At 53.8% G+C, this 19,731-nt stretch overlaps 1 protein-coding gene across 1 annotated transcript in view; it reads left to right on the top strand.

Annotated features, from left to right (window-relative positions):
- Positions 1-19,731, top strand: part of Myo18b (myosin XVIIIB) — a 320,748-nt gene that overhangs the window by 72,736 nt on the left and 228,281 nt on the right. The window contains exons 13-18 of the mRNA XM_048784886.1: positions 3,604-3,670; positions 4,193-4,293; positions 7,989-8,055; positions 9,479-9,574; positions 12,946-13,108; positions 15,201-15,337. Of these exons, the coding sequence (XP_048640843.1) occupies positions 3,604-3,670; positions 4,193-4,293; positions 7,989-8,055; positions 9,479-9,574; positions 12,946-13,108; positions 15,201-15,337 (631 nt within the window). The remainder of the gene's footprint in view (positions 1-3,603; positions 3,671-4,192; positions 4,294-7,988; positions 8,056-9,478; positions 9,575-12,945; positions 13,109-15,200; positions 15,338-19,731) is intronic.

The raw sequence follows: 19,731 nt of genomic DNA, 5'->3' as shown, positions 1-19,731 counted from the left end.
TGGGAAGCTGAAGAGAAGCCTTCAGCTGCTGATTAAGAAATGCTTCTCCAGATGGAGCCCTTCTCCCTCCTCTCACCCCTGTGCAGGGAGCTTAAACCCGTGTCTCCAAAGGTCTTTCTCACATTTATTTCCTGTGCCTTTGTACTTCTCACGCCGGCAGGTGTGTCCCGTGGCTTCTCCCTGACACTCTCTGTGCCCCTTACCCCCACCCCCACCTGGTGCCTCAGAGCAGTCCCGTAGGCACTTGGAGGGGGATCTGGTGGAGACTCCTCCAGGGCCTGGGAGGTCCTGCATCCTGGGACACCAGTGCTGCGAGTCGCGGTGCACATATTGTTTTGTTGGATGGCGGTGTCAGATATTTAAGGTCACTGGTGTATGAAAACATGTCTGTGTTGCAAATCTGTGGAATTGCCAGCTGGTACCTCATCTAGATTGAAGTTGCCTGTTAAGGAGAAGAATTGACGCGGCACTGGCCTCCATCTCAGCTTGTCACCACCGATTGTTGGTCCCTCAGCCTAGGTAGTGGCCGGGGGAGAGGTGAGCCCTGCCTGGGGTTGTTTTGCTCCACGTATGGAAACAGGGAAGGTTATAAATCCTTAGCCTGCTCTTGGCTCACTCAGGAGGCCTGTTTGAATGGCCACCGCAGGCTTTGGCTACAGGTCCAGTGTGCTCTCATTGGACCGCAGAGCCAGTTTCCCCTGCAGTCCTCTCTGTTTTCTAAATCAGTTTTCGACGTGAGTTTTTCATCGTCTTGATTTTTGAACCCACCATTGCCCATGAATGGCTGCAGCCAACGTGCCTGATGCTTCCACAACATTATCGCCACTTCCCGGCTCGTGTGGGGGACGCGTTCACTCTCCCACTCCCTCTGTGCCTGTGGGCGCAGTCCCACGTGGCCCCTTTGCCGGCAGATTGTGGCACGTGGTGCTGGGAGAACTCGGCTCTGCTGGGGGCTGTCGCAGGCCTGTGACTGTCTCCTATTTAAAGCGCCTGCATCAGGGAGCAGCTGTGATCACACAGGATCCGGGAGCACCACGTGCCCCGCTCAGAATGGAGATTATTACTATCGTCGGTTTTCTTTAACACTTTCCAAAATAGAAACCAAATTTTTGGCTTTGTTCACAAAGAATAATCAAGAATGCACTGGAAACAGATGTGCATCAAGAGTTCCACTCGAACGCCCCAACCTTCTCAGCATTCCGGCAGTAGCGGCTTGAAGAGCTGAAAAGCAGCCCTGATAACTCCCCATTGAGTCAGACGGGGAGTCGCTCTATTTATAAACGGGACCTGGAGCGCTGGGCCATGTGCTGGCCGTGTTTCTGGCACTGCCGCCTTGAACTCCAGTCCCCTTACGACCCTCCCTGTGGTCCCAAGAAAGGCTTTTAAGTTTAGCACAGAGAAAGCATTGGAACCCAGCAGCCCCTCTCTGCAAGGTCAGGGCACAGCCCTTTCCTTCCAGCGTGAGGGTCAAGTGCAGGTGGGGATGCGAGCTTGTCTCATTTGTTTTGGTGCCATGACAGAATGTCACAGCCTGGGAGGTGGATGGAGAAAGACACTCACTTCTCACCTTTCTGGAGGCTGGGGAGGAAGTTCCAGAGCGAGGTGCGCCTCTGGAGAGAGCTCGCCTGCCCTGTGGTCATGGGGTGGAGTCCCACCACATGCAGGGAGCAGAGAGAGCAGGGACAGCCGGGAGGCCAAACCCCAGCGGCAGGGACAGGTCAGGCAGGGACCTCAGAGTGTCACAGGACAGTCAGCCCCCCTATGAGCTGGGGGTGGCGTCCCCACCTTGGCAGGGGTGCAGCGCCCCAGCGGGTCCTTCTGCTCTGCAACAGGAGCCTGCAGAGCTCCGGGGAGCTCTTCCTTGGACCCCTTTTTAGAGGCCGGGGAACACTGGAGCAGGAAAGGCCAGCGTCAAGCAGGGACTGACGTCTTGATGCAATGAGATAAACTATTTTCCTTTCTTTGGGAACTCTCAACATGTGAATATTTTTATGGATACAAAAGAGAATGATGGAAATTCAATTTTTTTTAAAAAAAGCATGATATCTTCTAAATAACAGATTGTATTTTGTGTGTGTATCCAATTGCTTTTTAATTCAGTAATTGCACCTTTTTCTTTGGAAACAAGGTGAAATAAGTATTTCCCACCAAAATCTGTTTTAAACATGCCTGCTTGCTGCCACTCTGCCTTAATTTGATTCTTTTTTTTTTTTTTTCTTCCCCAAATTAGTGCTTTAAAGTGGTTGACATCGTTGTGGTTTTCACTGTGTGACAAGGAATCACACAGGCGTCACAGTGCCCTCTCCCGCACAAGGGGAAAATCACCATGGGCAGGCAGGCAGGAGACGTGTGCTGCATGCTCGTCTTGACAAGAGGTGGTTTGCCATGTGACTTCCGTGTCACTGTGTGACTTCTGAGCTTGGGTGGGGCAGCGGCTCACGGGTAGCACAGGCAGCGCGAGGAGGACTGGGATTTCCATTCTTTCTCAGAAGCCCCTTGACTTACGTGCTCAGCCGCCTTCTGATACTTTGCGTGAAGTTGACGTTACAGTGCTTCCCGCAGATCACGTCCCGGCTGCCTTACAGATGATTTATAGGGTGAATCACTCGGCAAGTGGGTGTTGCCACAAGTAACTTCATTCGCCTACGTCATTTTTTTAATTTTCAAAGACACAAATGGGCTCTGCTGTTGCAGTTTGCATGTTTAGAAGCGTCACCCAGTGATAAGCTTCCCTTCCAATGCCAGCGTCTCCAGAGTCTTGAGCACGTGGCGGAGTGAGGGGAACCTGCCCCGCGAGATTCCAAGTGTCGCCCCTCATCTATGAACTCTGCCAAGGGCCCCGTCTTGGTAGGGAGGGCTGGCTGCCCACCTCTACCCCGCCAGCTGCTTGTGGGGTCCTTGCTTCAGTTGTCCCTTCTTCCTCCTGTAGGGTGCAGGGCACGGTCCCCATCTTCCAGGAGAAGGACTGGGAGCTGCGGGGTTTTTTCGGGCTCAGTGAGTCACAGCTGGACCTGGCTTCTGTGCCTAAGGTCTGGGCTCTTCAGGGATGGCACCCAGAGTCATCAGTCCCCGGGGGGCGAAGGCTGGTCCATGGCTGTCACCAGCAGAGGGATGGCTTCCTGTTGCTGGCTTCCAGGGAGAATAACATCCATCTGGATCATGCCATTGGCCTGCAGGTCCTCGGGAGGTTTTAGAAACAGTATCTTGTTTAGCTGAAAAAATTGCACAGAATTCATGGCTGTCTCAAGCACCCCAGTGACTAATTTACACAGGTGGCTTTCATTTTCATGACCACCTGCTGGTGGCTCGTTTTCCCTCTGAATGTCTTCACTGAAAATGCATATTTAGTGCATTTAGTGCCGCACTTGCGCTGCACAGAGGCTCAGGCACCAGAAGCAGGATGGACGTCCTGCTCCTTCAGGACCCAAGGGTTTATTTTGGTTTTTTGTCTTTTGTTTTTTCTGGAAACAATGCTCATGAGCTTTGCTTTTCTGCAGTTTTGAATGAACAGTAGCAGGGCAAAATACTTCTACCCAAATGTTAGTCAATACGTGTGCTGTTACCTGGTGCCATATTTTAATAGAATGTTCTTTGTCTCCACAGCCACAGCCCTTTCAGACAACATAAAACCAAAGATAAGCATGAAATAGACCGGATGACCCTCACCATGGTAAGCATGAGATGGACCCGATGACCCTCATCATGGTGAGGGGACTCAAGAGTCTGTCCTCACCTGCATCAGGGCTCTCAGACATCACACCATTAAAAATAAAATTGGTATAAAGTACATACAAAGCATGGACAAATTCTGTAAAACAGTTTGAAGTATTTGTGTGTAGTATGCAAAAATCACAAAACTTGGCTTTTGTGAGTGAGATAAACAGACAGAGATACCGTTCCTAGAAGAATGTCTAAAAGGTAAGGAATGGAGGTAGACCCAAGGCAGGAATCACGACTCACAAACAAGCAGTGGAAGAAAGTTACAGAAAGTCAAGTACAAAACCAAGAAAATCAACAAAGGGAGGGCCTGCAGAGGGGCAGGAGGGGCCCCCAAGTCCACCGCTCTGGCCCTCCTGCTGGTGGGCTCTGTCCCCCGTGCTGCCTGTCTCGGGGTGCCGTTTTCCGTGCTGTCCTGACCCAGGGGCCTCGGGTGTGAGGCTGCTGTTTCCAGGAGCCGCTGTTCTCTCCCCAGAACGTGGAGCTCCCGGACACCTTCTCCCCTGACCTCAAGTCCCTCCTGGAGGGCCTGCTGCAGCGGGAAGTGAGCCAGCGGCTGGGCTGTCACGGAAGCGGGTAGGCTCAGCTCTTCTGTCCCCACAGGCGGGGACCGAATGTGTGTGCACTGCTCTGTGAGTGCTGTGACTGAGAAGCCGGGAGCCTGTGAGGTGTGGAGCCAGCCTGGTGGAGGACGGAATGAACTCGGCCACCTTGCAGTCCCTGTCCCCGGGGTGCATGCCACTGTCTCAGTCTTGCACTGAGATGTTGTGACCGGCTCCCACGTTTTCTCCCAGGCCCACCTGAGGAATGGCCGTCTCCTTCACCTGCTCTCCCCTCCCCCAAAGCACCCCAAAACAGTCAGACCAGGGAGGAAGCTTTAGAGAAATGCTTACACAGACAGTCCCTGATTTGTCCCCACACCTGGCTGGCTTCACACGGAAAGGACAGTATGTCACTTGTGTGTGTGTGTGTGTGTGTGTGTGTGTGACGTGTGTGTATTTTTGTATTTCCAGAGTAGCCTGCATGTGTATGCGCTCCTTATTCCTGAATACTGTGTGTGTTTTATTTAGCTAAATAATATGCTCATATGCACATTTCCTTATTTATCGGTTCCACTGAGGGTGTCCCATTCCCACTGTAAGAATAAAGCCCTGGTCACTGCCCCCTCCCAAGAGTCCAAGTCTACTTTGGGATCCTCTTTGGTTTACCTTTGTAGCTTTAAACTGTAGATTTAGCCAGTGGTGCCTTTTCTCACCAACTACAAGCAGCATCTCTTGAGTCCCGACTGTATACAGTGAGGCTTCGACATTCTCTTCATTCGTCAATTGCTTCTCTCTCCCTCGTTTGTCATGTACTTTTCTATTTTTGCCAAATTAAGTTGTTATTGTCTTCTCCCTATTCTTTGATCACAATGAATCCCAACCTTTGCACTTTGCATGGGTTGATTTCAAAAGTTGCAGGTGAAATAGTGTTTATACCATAAGGCAACTACGTAGTCTGGTAATGGGCCTTACATTTATTTATATAACATGACGTGTGTGTATATGAAGAGATGATATCACAGTCATGGGCTTTTACTTTTCCTGGTTTTCTTCATGGCACACAAACTACCAGCTCCAGTGAGAACCACGTGATTTCGGCCAGTCGGCCTCCTTGCAGCCGGCGCCGCCCTGCTCTGCTCTCCTGGTCTGAATCACCATCGACTTGATCCCTCGCCTCGACTTTTCTGGGTCCCTCTGTTTGAGCTGGAGCATGTTCCCAAGGAATCTTAGAGAGGGGCTGTGAGAGGCCAGGTGTCTGGGTCTCACCTAGACTGTCTTCCTGCCGTCCACAGACATGACTCATGTAGGCCAGACACGGGACAGTCAGTCACTGGCAACCCCCCAGAACTCTGAAGACTCTGCTTTATTGAGTACAAGTGAACAATCCCTGTGGTATGGAACTCCCGTAGTCCCTGACGCCAGGTGCTTTCTCTCAAAGACTCATGCTCTTCAGCTTAGGGGAGAGTCTTGTTTAACTTGTGTCCATTTCCGCTCCTCCATTTCTCCCAGAAGTCCATTGGCTGGACGCTGGGACTTTGATCTTGTGTATCATCCATATCTTTGCTTTGACTCTTTCTTATACTTTCTGATCACTTAAATTTCCAACCCTTTTACTGATTTGTTTTGAAAGATTAGTAACAGGTTTAGTTTCTTGACTGTGGAATCTTTCAGAGGTTGTCTTAGCTTTTTCATTGCTGTGGCTAAAGGATCCACCAGAATAACTGTGGAGGAGGAAGTTTATTTGGAGGCTCATGGTTTTGAAGGTCTCAGTCCATAGACTGAGGACCCGAGGTGAAGCTGAACATCATGGTGGAAGAGTGTGGAAGAGGGAAGTAGCTCGCATGATCCTCAGGAAGCAGAGAGAGAGAGACTCTACTCCTCAGATATAAAACTGATAACCCAAGGCCACGCCCCCAGGGGCCCACCTCCTCCAGCCACCGCCACCCACTCTCAGTCACCACTCAGTTAATCCCTTCAGGGGGCTAACCACTGATTGGACCAAGACTGTCATAGCCCGGTCACTTCGCCTCTCAGCCTTCTTGCACACATGAGCTTTTGGGGGATATCTCATATCCAAATCATACGGGGGTGGGGGGTAGTTCCTTCCCACCAGGACAGCTGCAGGTGCTTGGGGCTTGGTGTGGGACAGGAGATTCCGTGTGCGGGTGTCCAGCTGTGTCCAGCAGTGCCCCAGCCCTGTGTCTCACACGCACTCATCCTCTGTGATGAACCTGGAGGTCAGCACATGGCTCCGTCCCCAAGACCCCAGCTCGGCCACTCTGCCCAGTCCCCGCTCTCTGTCCCCTCCCCCACTTGCCAGCTGGTGGCCCTGGCTGCCGCCTCTGGGGAGGGTCTGCCTCTCTGTGCTCTGCTGTCCCTCAGGCCTGTGGGAGGGGCAGGGCTGATCCAGAAGCCACCCCTGCGGCCCTCGGCAGTTGCTAGTGGATGTGAGGAAACCAGGAGCCTGTCTAGCTCACGTCTAGGGCTAGTGACAGGGCACCAACCATAGCACAGCTGCAGAAAGCCCCAGGGCTTCTGGTGGACATGCCCAGAGCTCCGTGACCTGGACTCCGCCCCACTCGGTGACCCCTGAGCCCTCGCTGAGCGCCAGCCCCATCACCCTGCCTCCGCAGGACAGGACCCAGATGGACTTGGCACTTACGTGGGGTGGAGACGGCACCAGCAAACAGACCACTGAGAGGACAAGGGCTGTGAAAGGGACCAGGAATGACTTAAGCAAAGTGGTGGGCAGATGGTGGGAAAACTTTGTAGGTCGAGGGCTTCGGGCGGGAGGGCCTCAGACAGGCTGCGATTCAGAAAAGCCAGGAAGGCTGGGTCACAGAAACTGAGGGTGGAGGAAGAAGACAGGTAGAAGAATGGATCCCAGAGGTGGCCCCTGGCCAGGTCCCCTGGGCCCTTGTCACTGGGGTGCGGCACTGAATTTTGCCATAAGTTCCCAGGGAAGCTGGGGAGTGAGGGGCAGCAGGGCAGCTCGGGTGGGAGGAGCGTGGCCTGGGGGCGGCAGAGCAGCCTCAGACCTGCTGCGTGGTCCATGCAGGGCTGCTGGGCAGGCACTTGGACATGAGGCCTCATGCAGACAGGACTTGGGCATCACGTGACGTCACCAAAGGCACACAGGGCCTGGGCAGGCCCTTGTGGTGTGTCTGAGGACCGGCCTGGGCTCTGCAACACAGATGGACAGAGAAGTGCTGTGGGTCAGGGAGGTCTTGACCATGAACTTCAGGAAGTTTGTTTCTTCAGCTTAGGAAGGGGCTCGGCACTCAACCCACCACTGGATTTCTAGTTTGCATCCAAGTCAGTGTTTCCTGCTTAAGATCATCATTTTCCCTATCAGAACCAGCAGACATTTGCCACAAATTTCTTAAATGTGTAGATCTCCAATTTAATTCTTATTAAGCTAAATTCTCATGGCTACAGAATCGCCATTGACAGGCACGTAGAATGTGTGTGTGTGTCCTCTACTGTTCTGCTTTTGAGGTGTCACACACCTATACCTGCCGCGGGGTGTGGGCGGGCCATGAGTGGTCACATGGACGGGCTCCAGGTACTGCCCTAGGCCTTTCTCAAGGTCACGGTGTTCCCTGAGCTGCTCTGAGAGAAGCGTCCTTACTTGCTGTCCTGAAAAGCTGTGGTCACTCCGACATGTTGTAAAGTACCTCTCCCGTCTCCAGTGCATACTCACCACCTTTAGGACCCTCTCTTCCCCAGTGCCCAGGAGGTGAAAGGACATGGCTTCTTCAAGGGCATCGACTGGCAGCACGTCTACCTGCAGAAGGTACTCACGCCCAGGCCCTGGTGCCACGGCCTCTGCGCTCTGCCCACTCTGCCTCTCCTCGTTGCTGGCTTCCTGGACCTGGTCCCCACCCAGCTTCCTGTGTCCACAAAGCTCTGCCACCCGGGTGTTGCCCTTGGCTGACCCCCTTTGGGACAACAACTCACTCTTCCTTTTGTTTTTTGGGTTGGCCCTGCGCCCCCAGGCTCAACCAACCACAGGTGAAAGATAGGAAGAAAAATCTCATCCATATGGAATATGCACAGATTTTTTTTTCCCCAAACAACCTAGTCTAGCAACGATTCACATAGCACTTACACTGTACTGGGGATTGCATCATCTAAAGATGGCACAGTATCCAGGAGGAGATGGCCAGGTCCTAGGCAAATACCTGTGATACTACATCAGGGTCTCAGGCATGTGCTAATCTGGGTGTGCAGGGGGTTCCTGGGACCAATCCTCAGATACTGGGGGACAGCTTATATAAATTTCAAAAATACCTCCTCTATAAATTAATTAAAGATAAAATAGAGCTGTTATGTAGCTAATTCAAATGTCCATATAATTGAGACATTTTAGTTTTGGCCCATCTGCTTGATTTCTTAACGTGGCGGTAGTTTTACATAGACTTCTGTAAAAGTATAGGAGAAACTTTTGGCATAAACTTATATATATCTTCTAGCCCCGGACCACGTAGTTTAAGAATTAGCATGATTGTATATCAGCACAATTCCTTTATTTTTTTATTCTTTTAAAAACATTTCTTGTGATGCTGGGGATGGAACCCAGGGCCTCCCCCATGCTAGGCACGGCTGCACCCCTGAGCCATGGCCCAGCCCTGTTTCCTTATTTTAAGCTTCATTATATCTCATTGATATAGGAAAACCCCAAATAAAATATATTTTTAAGAATATATTTTATTCTTATGTGATTGGCAGTTTCTGCACGAATGCAAGCTGCAGAGGGGCGTCCCTTCTGTGGGAAGGACACCCTGACTGGTTGGTCCTGTAGACAGAATCTGGGCATGGCCACTCACCTGGGCGACACCTACAGGTGTTGGAGCTTGGCGCTTCTGCAGGCGCCGTGGTGGCAGGTTGTGGCTCCAGTGACCAGGAGGAACACTGCATCCTCTGAGGGAACTGCCTTCTAGAGGCTGAGTGGGGGGTGGGGGGTGTGAAGTCTTGAGACTTCTTTATATTTAAAAATGTTTTAAGACTTGAAGGTCTTTTTTTTTTTTTTTTTTGCCCCTGAGACTTAGCTGTCCCCTTGGGGCTGCCAGTGCAGACCCTTGTGTGAATGCATATAGCTTTAGTGCTGCTCAGAATGCAGCAGGGTGACTTCACTCAGCTCCTGACACAGACTGCTGGGAGGGGAGGGGGCCGCCAAGGGCAGCTGATAAGGGAACCCGCCTCCTTGCCTCTTTCAGTACCCACCACCCCTCATCCCTCCCCGGGGAGAGGTCAATGCTGCGGATGCCTTTGACATCGGCTCCTTTGATGAAGAGGACACCAAAGGTGTTAAGGTACGCGGGTGCTGGCTGCCTTCTGGTTTGGGGTGGAGAGAATTTCTGTTGAGTGTCCATCAAACTTAGTGATTGCTCTAGCACGGTTGTAGAATGTCACCTACAAGTGAATATCTACGTAGTTGACATATGTGCAGTCAAAGACCTACCTTAGACAGACACCATAAAAGCTTTCTTTGTACTGCTAATTTTATTTGTCTTTTATTAGGTCCTGGGGCTTGAACTCAGGGACACTCACCACTGAGCCCCATCCCAGCCCTATTCTGTATTTTATTTAGAGACAGGGTCTCACTGAGTTGCTTAGGGCTTCATTGTTGCTGAGGCTGGCTTTGAACTCACCATCCTCCCGCCTCAGCCTCCCGAGCTGCCGGGATGACAGGCATGCGCCACCATGCCCAGCCTTGCTAATTTTGATTTTGACAAACTGCAAAATGGTTGATTGATATGGAATATTTGTGTTTGAAATAAAACTTGAATGAATGTGAGCCAGAGAAACAACTTGACATCCAGCACAGCTCACCTGGTACCTGAGCTCAGTCGTCGAAATTCTCCTAGTAGGTGGGTCCCCAGGCTGGGATGAGAACGCCAACAGCAGGGGCCATTTGCTTGTGTCAATCAAAGGGACATAGTCCCTGCCTTTTGTGTCATCCTTGGCATTTTTGAAGCTTCTGTTCACATCATCATTTTTCTAACTAGAGACAAGTCATAAATACAGATGTGATCACCAAGGAAAACTATCGTCTTTAAGATGCTAAGTTGCAGCGTGTCACTAGCGTCAAACTGTCATCTGCCCCCTGTGAGCCCCCACAGCTCATCCCAGGCTCTTCCCACCACCCCAGGCCCCCTCCTCTTAGCTGCCGCCCACGTGCTCTTTTCTACGCACCTCCCCCTTGTCCCCCCAGGTGCCTTCCCCTCCAGAAGGCAGCAACACTGTCAAAACACACCTGCCAGGTGCAGAGCAAAGACTGAAATCACTGGCCGGGCAGGAGCTCTGAAGGGACAGAGGTGGTGGGTAGAGGACCAGAGGAAGTACAGAGGCCCTGGGGAGGAGGGCAGAGTCCAAGGCCACCTGCCTGGCGAGCTGGGGAAGGAAGTGGTCAGAGCTGGCAGCTCCAGGAGAGGAGGGCGGAGCTGGGGTGTATGCAGGAGCAGCCCCCAGGAGGAGGAGGTGAGGTGCCAGAGGACCTGGGGCAAGGCCACAGCGTGTGGAGGGTGTGAAGTGATTCAGCAGTTTAGAGGCACCCCTCTGAGGTCTGCCGCCCTGGGCTCCCCGGGACAGCAGCCGGCATGCCCAGGCCTGCCCTCACTGGGCCGCGTCTACAGTGTGACCCTTCGGAACCCGTCCGAGTGCCAAGCATCCATGCATATCACTATTTAAAAGAGGCAGCTGTCACAATAGAATTCTGTCATCATATATGCCACTGTCCGTCAAAATTAAATTAAAGCTGCTATTATGTGGAAGCCCAGACAAAATTTTCACATGAAAGATCCTCTGATGGAAACTTTCTATAAACCGGACTCTGAAGACTTGGTGTGAAGCTGCCACTCTCAGCTGAATGGACTCGGGCCGTCCCAGCCCCGAGCCGTGGCTTCCCCACCTGTAAAGCGTGTGGCTTCATTGCTGGCCATTCATTCTCCAGGATGGTGCGATGACCCGTCCAAGCCCCGGGCCCACGGTCAGCCCTTGTGGCAAGCTAGTGGCTTCTATCGCTGCGGCTTCAGGGGAGAGCGCAGGGGGATGTGGAAACCGTGTGGGAACGAGGCTGGGAGGGTGGAGCCTGTGTGGGAATGAGGCTGGGAGGGAGGAGCCTGTGTGGGAATGAGGCTGGGTGGGAGGAGCCTGTGTGGGGAATGAGGCTGGGTGGGAGGAGCCTGTGGGGGAACATGACTGCGGGGAGGAGCCTGTATGGGAAGGACGCTGGGGGGAAAGGGCGCAGCCCTGATGGCGCGTCCCCTGGCAGCCCCTGGTCTTCAGGAGCACGGCTTCTCCACCTGTGGGAAGCAGCCCCCTCCCCCCACTGCTCTGTTCGTCACAGAAGGCTCCGCCCCTCACCTCAGGTCGCCCTCAGCTCTCCTCTAAGTCCTGCTGAGCAGTGGGGCTGGGTCCCAGGATGGAGGCTTCTGGAAGGCCTGGGAGGCGCACCGTGCATCCACAGAGCAGGGCTGGCTGTTGTAGGGCAGCCGCTCGGAGGGAGTGTGGGGCCTGGCGTGGTGGCACTGCCGCCCCTGCCCTCACTCTCAGTGGCACACCCTCACCCCAGGTGCCACCTGCCCCTCCTCACACCCAGACCTGCGCTTAGTCTGGAGGTGTGAAGACGGCAGGAAGGGGCCCTGCCAGCCAGGGGTGTGGGAGTGGGGGTGCCTTCCCCGCAGCACAGTCAGGCACACAGACAGACCGTGCCCCAGTCCGGGGTGTGGGGCGCACTCGGCCCACCCGGTGCCTCTTTCCCTTCTAAAGAGCTTGCCTGCTGCAGTGCTTGTCCCCTTCTTATTTCTCAGAGAAAGGAGTAAGGAACTCGGACCCTGGAGAGAACTGTGCTTCTCACAAGACCCGGGCTGCTCCTCTCAAATTGTATTCCACGGCCCCCTACACCATAGCTCAGGGACATGATGACTTTTTTTGGTGCTGGGGGCACAGGGGCACTTGACCACTGAGCCACATCTCCAGCCCTTTTTTGAGACAGGGTCTTGAGGCTGGCCTCGAACCTGCCATCCTCCTGCCTCAGCCTCTGGAGTCGGTGGGATTACAGGCATGGGCCACTGCACCAGGATCTAGGCTCATTTTCAAAGTGCAGCCTCTCTTAGAGGGCAGACGGAAGAATTTTGAATAACTGGAAGCAAAAATGCTATCATTACGTGTAATTTTTATCACAGCAACTCTTACAGGCTGTGTTGCCTAAACTCTCCACGCATCTTGGGCTTAATGTCTCTACCCATGTTCGTAGTGTTTAATTACTTGGAAAGTTCATGGAAAGAATGGTGAATTCAGCCTACGTTACCTTGTGTTTGACTTTTCAGATGAACCGATGGTAGGTTGGGAACCTTCTTGGCTTTGCCCTTATCATGAGCTCTAGAATTATATGGACTGTTTTCCTACTTTATAAACAAGGTACCCTCACTGTAGTCGCAGTGGCAGTTGGTGGCAGAACCTACCCGTACATCAGTTTGGTTTTCAGTGGCACAGACGTCATGAAGCTGGCGTAGAAGGGGCCCAACCCCCTTCCTCCTGCAGTGGAGAGCTGTTGTCTCTAGCAGAGGTGGTCGTCCTGTCACCTCCCTGAATACTGTTGTGCCGGGGCCACCACGGGTGGCGACGTGAGCCTTCAGAAGTGCGCTAAATCATAAATGTCTTGGTTTCTTAAATTGGCAAGCTGCTGGACTGCGACCAGGAGCTCTACAGGAACTTCCCCCTGGTCATCTCCGAGCGCTGGCAGCAGGAAGTCACAGAAACCGTCTACGAAGCCGTCAACGCAGACACGGACAAGGTGGAGGCCAGGAAGAGGGCCAAGAACAAACAGCTGGGCCACGAGGAAGGTGAGAGGCCACGCAGCTCCAGCCCTCCCGGGGCGGGGTCTCCACGGGTTATTGGGAAAGCGTCGGGTGTCGTGTGTTTTCCAACAAAGAAAGAAAAAAAAAAAACAACGCCCAGCGTCACGGTAGCTTCACGTGTGTTGGAGGCGTTCGGGGTGGTATTCCAGAGCCCCTAAAGAAACAGCGTCCCAGGCTCGGGTCCTCGGGGAAGCCCGGGCACAGTGAGCAGGACCTCTCCACGGGCCTCTTGGCCTGGCAGGCTCTTCCCGGAAGAGGGACACGCCCGTGTGGGCAGGGCCAGCCTACCTGTGTGCCCTGCCCAGTCACAGAGGCCTGGACAGGGTTTCATGCCCTGCGTCAGCACCTCGAGACCCCGGGTCTGTGATGGCACTTGAAGAAGGGTCATGTTCCCATCAGGTACCAGCCGCATAGAGTTTGTGACTGGTCCCGGCAGGGGACTGGGCTTGGCATGCCACCTGTCAAGAGAGATAAGCGTGTAAATACATCTGTGGTACAAACCGCATTAAAGAACAGCCAAAGTGTGCCTTTTTGTTTAAAAAATCAGGTGCCCTGTTAGGATTTCTATAGAAAACGTAACAACAAACATGAATCTGTCGATCATCCTTGATTCACTGAACGTTGTGACTCTTGATTTTTCCAAGATCTCTTTTAGTTGGGCTGTTTGCATGTACTGTAGTTGATGATTGAGGTAAGACACATCTTGTTTGACATTCACGCTGAACCCTAGCTCGACCTTGCAGACATTTAGGAGGTACCGAGGGTGCTTCCCCTCTATGTTAGGGCAGCTGGCTGGAGGCCCCCTGCTGGAGGATCCAATGGTCTCAGTGGACTCCTTCCTTGGGGCATTTATCACCTATTTAGGACAGCCGGCTCTGGCCTTGTGTTCTGGTGACTCTCCTACGTGAATCCACAGGGCTTTGCCTCCACGCCTCAGCTCCACAGGGCCATGGCCTGCTGTATACACTAATCCTTAGAGAGCTGGTCCCTGGGGATCACACTGGGACACCCTCACCATGGCAGGTTTTACCCTAAAAAGTGTACGAACGGTCATTTGGTGGATGGAGGGCCCTAATGGTCCTAGGATCTGGAAAACACCCTTGCCCAGGTGACCTTGTTGAAGTGTATTGTTTGCATCAGAACCATCGTCATCTGACAAATCGATGAGTTCATCTTCATACATACATCCTTAGTAATCTGTGACCTTGGTTGGCCACCTCAGAAGTCACCTTCACAGAAAAGCAGAGTCCAGCTTGAGCTCTCTGAACAAATACTGTGTTGGGATTTAGACACTTTCTGAAAACCAAACGCTGTTTTGCTCAGGGGGGCGGCTGCAGAGATGCCAGCCCTGGCCCTCTGTGCCCTGGTCCTTCCCCACCTGCTCCTGCCCCTCCTGCTGTGGGGACACGGCAGGGGGTGGCTCCTTTGTCTATTTCTACACCTCTCACTGGACTTAGCTCCCCAGGGCAGGATTTTGTCCTTCCTGTTCCCTAGACATGCCCAGCCCTGGGCCTTTGCCCAATCGTTGTCCGAGGAAGGAGAAGCTCAGCCTGTGAGCCATGTCAGGGTCCCCAGGGCTCCGACCAAGGCTCCAGATTCCCCTGTAAGAGTCCACAGATGGGTGGATGGTCTCTGCACAGCCACACGTTGAGGAAGAAGCTTAGCCCCTGCTCAGGAAGGGACTGCCCATGATTGACTCTGCTGACCTGGGTGACAAAGGCCCCCCTCTAGTGTTACCTGTAGAATGAAAGGAAGAGGAGAGGGACCTTCCCATCCCACAGAGGACAGGGGTGTGGATGCGCTCCTCTTCTCACCACGCACACACACAGCAGGGACAGAGATGGTCTGGGAACACACTTTGTCCCTTCTGAGCAGTCAATGCACGGGTCTGACTGAAGAGTGTGGAGAAGTGTCATTTAGTGTGTGGGTAGGGATGCCCAAAGAGACGCCTGTCCTTAGACCAGCCGAGGTGTGTTGATGGAGATGCTCCATCTCCTGCCGTCGCCTTCTGCCCTCCCGGAGCGGGTGGCCAGCCCCCGGCTGCGCAGCCACCCCACACTCGCTCGTCTCCCCGCAGATTACGCGCTGGGCAAGGACTGCCTCCTGCACGGCTACATGCTGAAGCTGGGCAACCCGTTCCTCACGCAGTGGCAGCGCCGCTACTTCTACCTCTTTCCCAATAGACTCGAGTGGAGGGGAGAAGGCGAGTCGCGGGTGAGTCGGGGACGGGTCGCGTCTGTGCCCTGCGCTCGCCGCAAGATGAGCTCAGGTCCCCAGTGGGTCTCCTAACTTCCTCCACGAGCCGGGGTCTCGTCCAATCTTGTGCATGAGGCTGGGGCGCCACGCTGTCTCCTCCAGCCCCCCAAGTCCAGCCAAGTCAAGGAAGGGCCTTGCAGTGCCTGAACATGGAAGGTGTCCAGAGGAAACCCAGCGGCAGGGGTGGGGACTGGGCTGTCTCCCCACCCGTGAAGTGGGGGACATGGCAGTTACTTCGCCTGCTGTCAATCTTACCGGTCATCTGAGGCCCGCTGCTGTGCAACAAAGACATCTCAGTCTGTTAGCAGCTTCTGAAGGTCTGACCGTCCCCTGTGGAGGGGAAACAGGGCTCAGATGGGCACCGTGTGGCCAGGGACGCAGCTGGACAGTGTCAATGGGGGGCGTTCAAACCCACGTCCACACAGGCCTCCCACCTCTCCCCACATCAGATCAAATGAAATGTCACCCACAACACTGGGCACAGAGACGAGGTCACCAGACCACACTCCCTCTTGTCTGCCCCCAGTGGAGTCTGCAGGTGGCCCTCATTTAGGGACAGGAAGATGTGCTGTGCTCTTGGGTTCTCCGTGGAGCTAATGGGCAATGAGTGTAAGAGGAAAAGAAGTCTCTGCTCCACCCTGTACCTGGTGGCAGGTCAGGCAGCATTTATTAAGCACCTCCTGTGTGCTGATGGCCGGGAAAGGAGCCAGCAGTGGGTGAAGGCCTGCCCTCTGCTCCCGGGGAGGGCATGTCTGTCACTGTAAGCCAGAGATGGTCCTGGATGTCAGAAACGTCGTTATGTATTAGGCGATCAGAACACGGCTGCCACCACTCCCTGTGGAGTCGGTGTGGAACACAGTAGGCCCTGATCTTACCCTTCCACTCGGGACGGTGCTTTGGAATCCCTGGGTGGAAGTTGTCATTTAACTATGAATGGCTGGGATTGCATATAACACATTGTTTAAAAAAATAAACAGGCTCTCACAGATCTTTGTACCAAAAAAAGCCATTTTTTTAAAAAACTAGCATAGCTAGGATCTCATTGACAAGATCTTTGTGGCTGTGAGTCACACACGACACAGGTGCAGTGCAGGTGGAGGTGGCCCCGGAGCTCAGGCCGTCCCCAGGTAAGGGGGCACTGGGCCTTTGTTCATTTACACTGTTGTGCGCATGGGAAGGAAGCCGCCCCGCTTTTCAGGATATTTAAAAAATTAAAGACTCGACTTCCTGTGTTCAACCTGAGATGCAGGAGCTGACCTTGGTGTTGAAAGGTCACACCCAGTGCTCTCCTGAGCAGCTGCAGAGCACAGGGCGCGGTAAGGTAAGGTCAGAGGAGAAGGGGAACTCAGGAGCTTATGACGCTGTTGTTTCTCATTTAGGATTCCTGGAGTATTTACCCCCCAAATCACAAAATGGTAAGGAACTCACACATAGCCTTTGCCGTGTGCAGCGATGCTGTACACCCAGTGTGACAATCTCTTAAGGCTGTCACCTGTATCTGCAGTGCCATTTCGATAGCATCTGACATCGCCAGGCCTTTCCTGAGTTGCTGTAAGCCCTAGGCCAGGCTTGGGGACTTCCCTCACAGCTTGAAGGATGGCCCCTGAGGCCAGATCAGTTCTGTGGCGGGATGTGCTCCCCTTGGCCTCGTAGAAGCATTGCTTTCTTTGCGGTTTTCTTTGAGACATTATCATTTGGATTTTCCAGCGTGTTCCTTTGTAGCCGTTTCCCCTTCCGTTCTAGAGCATGATCAAAGAAAGAACAACGCTGCTTCTCTTCTTTCTTTTTTTTGGACTTGCTCTGAGTTCTTGGTATCATCACTTATTCATTTAAGAAATTTAAAAAATCATGAAATACTGGGAAGTAACTTTTATTTATTTCGTTTGTTTTTATGGTTAGCAAAATCTACTGACCATGGAACAAATCCTCTCTGTGGAAGAAACTCAGATTAAAGACAAAAAGTGCATTTTGTTCAGAATAAAAGGAGGGAAACAGTTTGTCCTGCAGTGTGAGGTGAGTGCGGCTCCTTGTCTCTCGGGTGAAGGTTGAGCCACTGCTTGACACCAGCACCCCTGGCCGCCCGGCACCAGGGTGCCCCACGGGGTCCTGCGGCCCTTACAAACTGAGCCAGGTGTCCACCACATCAACAGGTAGTTCAAAAAAGAAAATATGTGAAAACAGAAGGAGGAAATACCTGAATTTGGTGACCTTATGTGGAAACCCCCCAGCACTCCGTGGGGGTGGAGTTTTATGGGACCTGAGGTTCTAGGTCTGACCTGCCAGCATGTTTGAGGTTGAAGTTCACATGTTTAAACAAACGGAAGAGACCAATCAGACTTCTCTAAGGGGCGATGCTCTTTTCCCTCCAGTTGTAGAGCCCAGGTTTCATTCCTGAACACTGTTTGCTCTGGTGCACGGTGTGTGTTGGGGGTTGGGGGCTCCAGAGCGTGTTCCGGGAGATAAACAAGGAGTGGACCCCAAGACGCACCTTAATCACCTCAATGCTAATTTTTGCCCGTGAAGGGGCGCGTTGGCCTGCGGGGCTCCTCCCTCCTGCTGCCCACCACAGTTGTTGAACTGAAGCCGTTTGCTCTGCTGGGGCTGCTCCAGGAGGCTGGCCTCCCCTCTCGCCTCTAGAGGCTCTGGATGAGGGTCGTAGGCCCAGTGTCTGGAGAGGTGGCTGCAGGGTAGGCACCGAGGGGTATGCCCCTGAGGCTCCAGGTCACCTCCAGAGGCTGTGGGCAGGGTGGGTGGACCTGTCCCAGCCCGTCTTCCTGTCTCCCTGCAGAGCGACCCCGAGTTCGCGCAGTGGAAGAAGGAGCTGACCGAGACCTTCACCGAGGCCCAGCGGCTGCTGCGCCGCGCGCCCAAGTTCCTCAACAGGCCTCGGGCCAGCCTGGTGGAGCTCTCCAAGCCCCCGCTGTGCCACCGAAGCAGCAATGGCCTGTAGCGCGAGAGCGGGAGAGACAAGGGCCTCCGGGAGGCCACACCGGGCTCTCCACGTGGGGCGGAGCCTGGGGTCGGTGCGGACGTGCCAGGCTGTGGCGGAGGTGCCGGGCACTGGAACCTTTCATCCGCTGCCAGGAGGCCCCGGGCGGGCGCCAGATGCCCCCAAAGGGAGTTGGACCTCTCCAGGCGCGGCCGACCCTGCGCCACCAAGTGGTGCTGGCCCGCACTGGAGACTACTGAGGACACAAGCTCCTTTTCTTTGCTAGACACTTATTTTGGTACCTCCAAGCTGGAATTGAAACATCCCTACTCGGCACTTAATTTTTCAGTCTGATGTCAGACATCTCAGACTTCCCCAGGGGCCCTGGAGGTCCACAGTGCTGGGTGCCGGGTGCCCTGCGGTGGCCAGGCTCTGCTGTCGCAGATGCTGGCTCCAATGTCCCAGGGCCGGGGTAGGGGGCTGCGGAGCGCGTCCCTGCGCACTGGAGAATCGGCGCCTGACGGGCAGGTGGGGGTGGCAAATGGGGTTCACTTGCCAGCCCCCCCCCCAGAGTCCCTGGTGTTCCCAGGGAGAGTAGTGAGGTGACATACTGGGGACCAGGGCAGCAGTGGGACACCTCTGGGTGCCCAGGTCACAAGCACCCTGGCTACAGCTGGCTTGGAGTCCACCCTGAGCCCCTGTAGAACACCGTGGTTCTGGAACCTTCTGCCTGACCCTGAGAAGCGGTCAGCTGTGATGTGTAGGAGGAGGAAGGGAATCTGGCTGCTTCACCTTGAGCATAATTTGAGATGATTTTTATTTGAAAAACAAAAGCTGAGGAACAAGTATGGGAGGTGGCCGTGTGGGGACTCTCATGTCCCATGGTGGTGGGTCCCTCTGCACTGGCCTCTCTGGGGAGGGGCCCTCTGTCCAGCAGAAAGGACCCAGCGCCTTCTCCCCAGTGTTTCGTCCCCACCCCTCCATGCCTGTTGACGCCCCCATTAAATGCTGGGTGACAGAACCAGCAAAGTCCCCCAGGCCATCAGGCTAAAAAGTCCTTTCCAAAGTCTACACATTCATCCAGTTCCTGGTGTAGTTTTACTGTATGTCTTAAATTAATTACTAACAATATAAATAACTTGTCCTCTTGATCACTTGTATGCTGTCCTTGATATTTTTAGTGGTTCCAAACCTTTGTTTTTACCTTTCTGTGCCACAGTCCCTGGGAAGGTCAGGGCTTCCTACCGCGAGGTCATTTTGGGAGCGGAGTAGATCACTTTCTGGAAGGTCTGCTCTGCGCCTGGGTGACCGTGGGCCAGCAGTTTGGGGTTTTTATCCACCTGGGCTCCGGGCCGGGGTTTCAGGTAGCACAGGTGGCTGTCTGCTGCTGCCAGGGCAGAGGAGGGCGCCACACCCCCCACCG

This window comes from Marmota marmota, unplaced genomic scaffold (assembly GCF_001458135.2).
Source record: "Marmota marmota marmota unplaced genomic scaffold, marMar, whole genome shotgun sequence".
NCBI classification, from domain to species: Eukaryota; Metazoa; Chordata; class Mammalia; order Rodentia; family Sciuridae; genus Marmota; species Marmota marmota.
The sequence above is the reverse complement of the archived record's forward strand: the minus strand, read 5'-3'. Positions and strand labels throughout refer to the sequence as shown.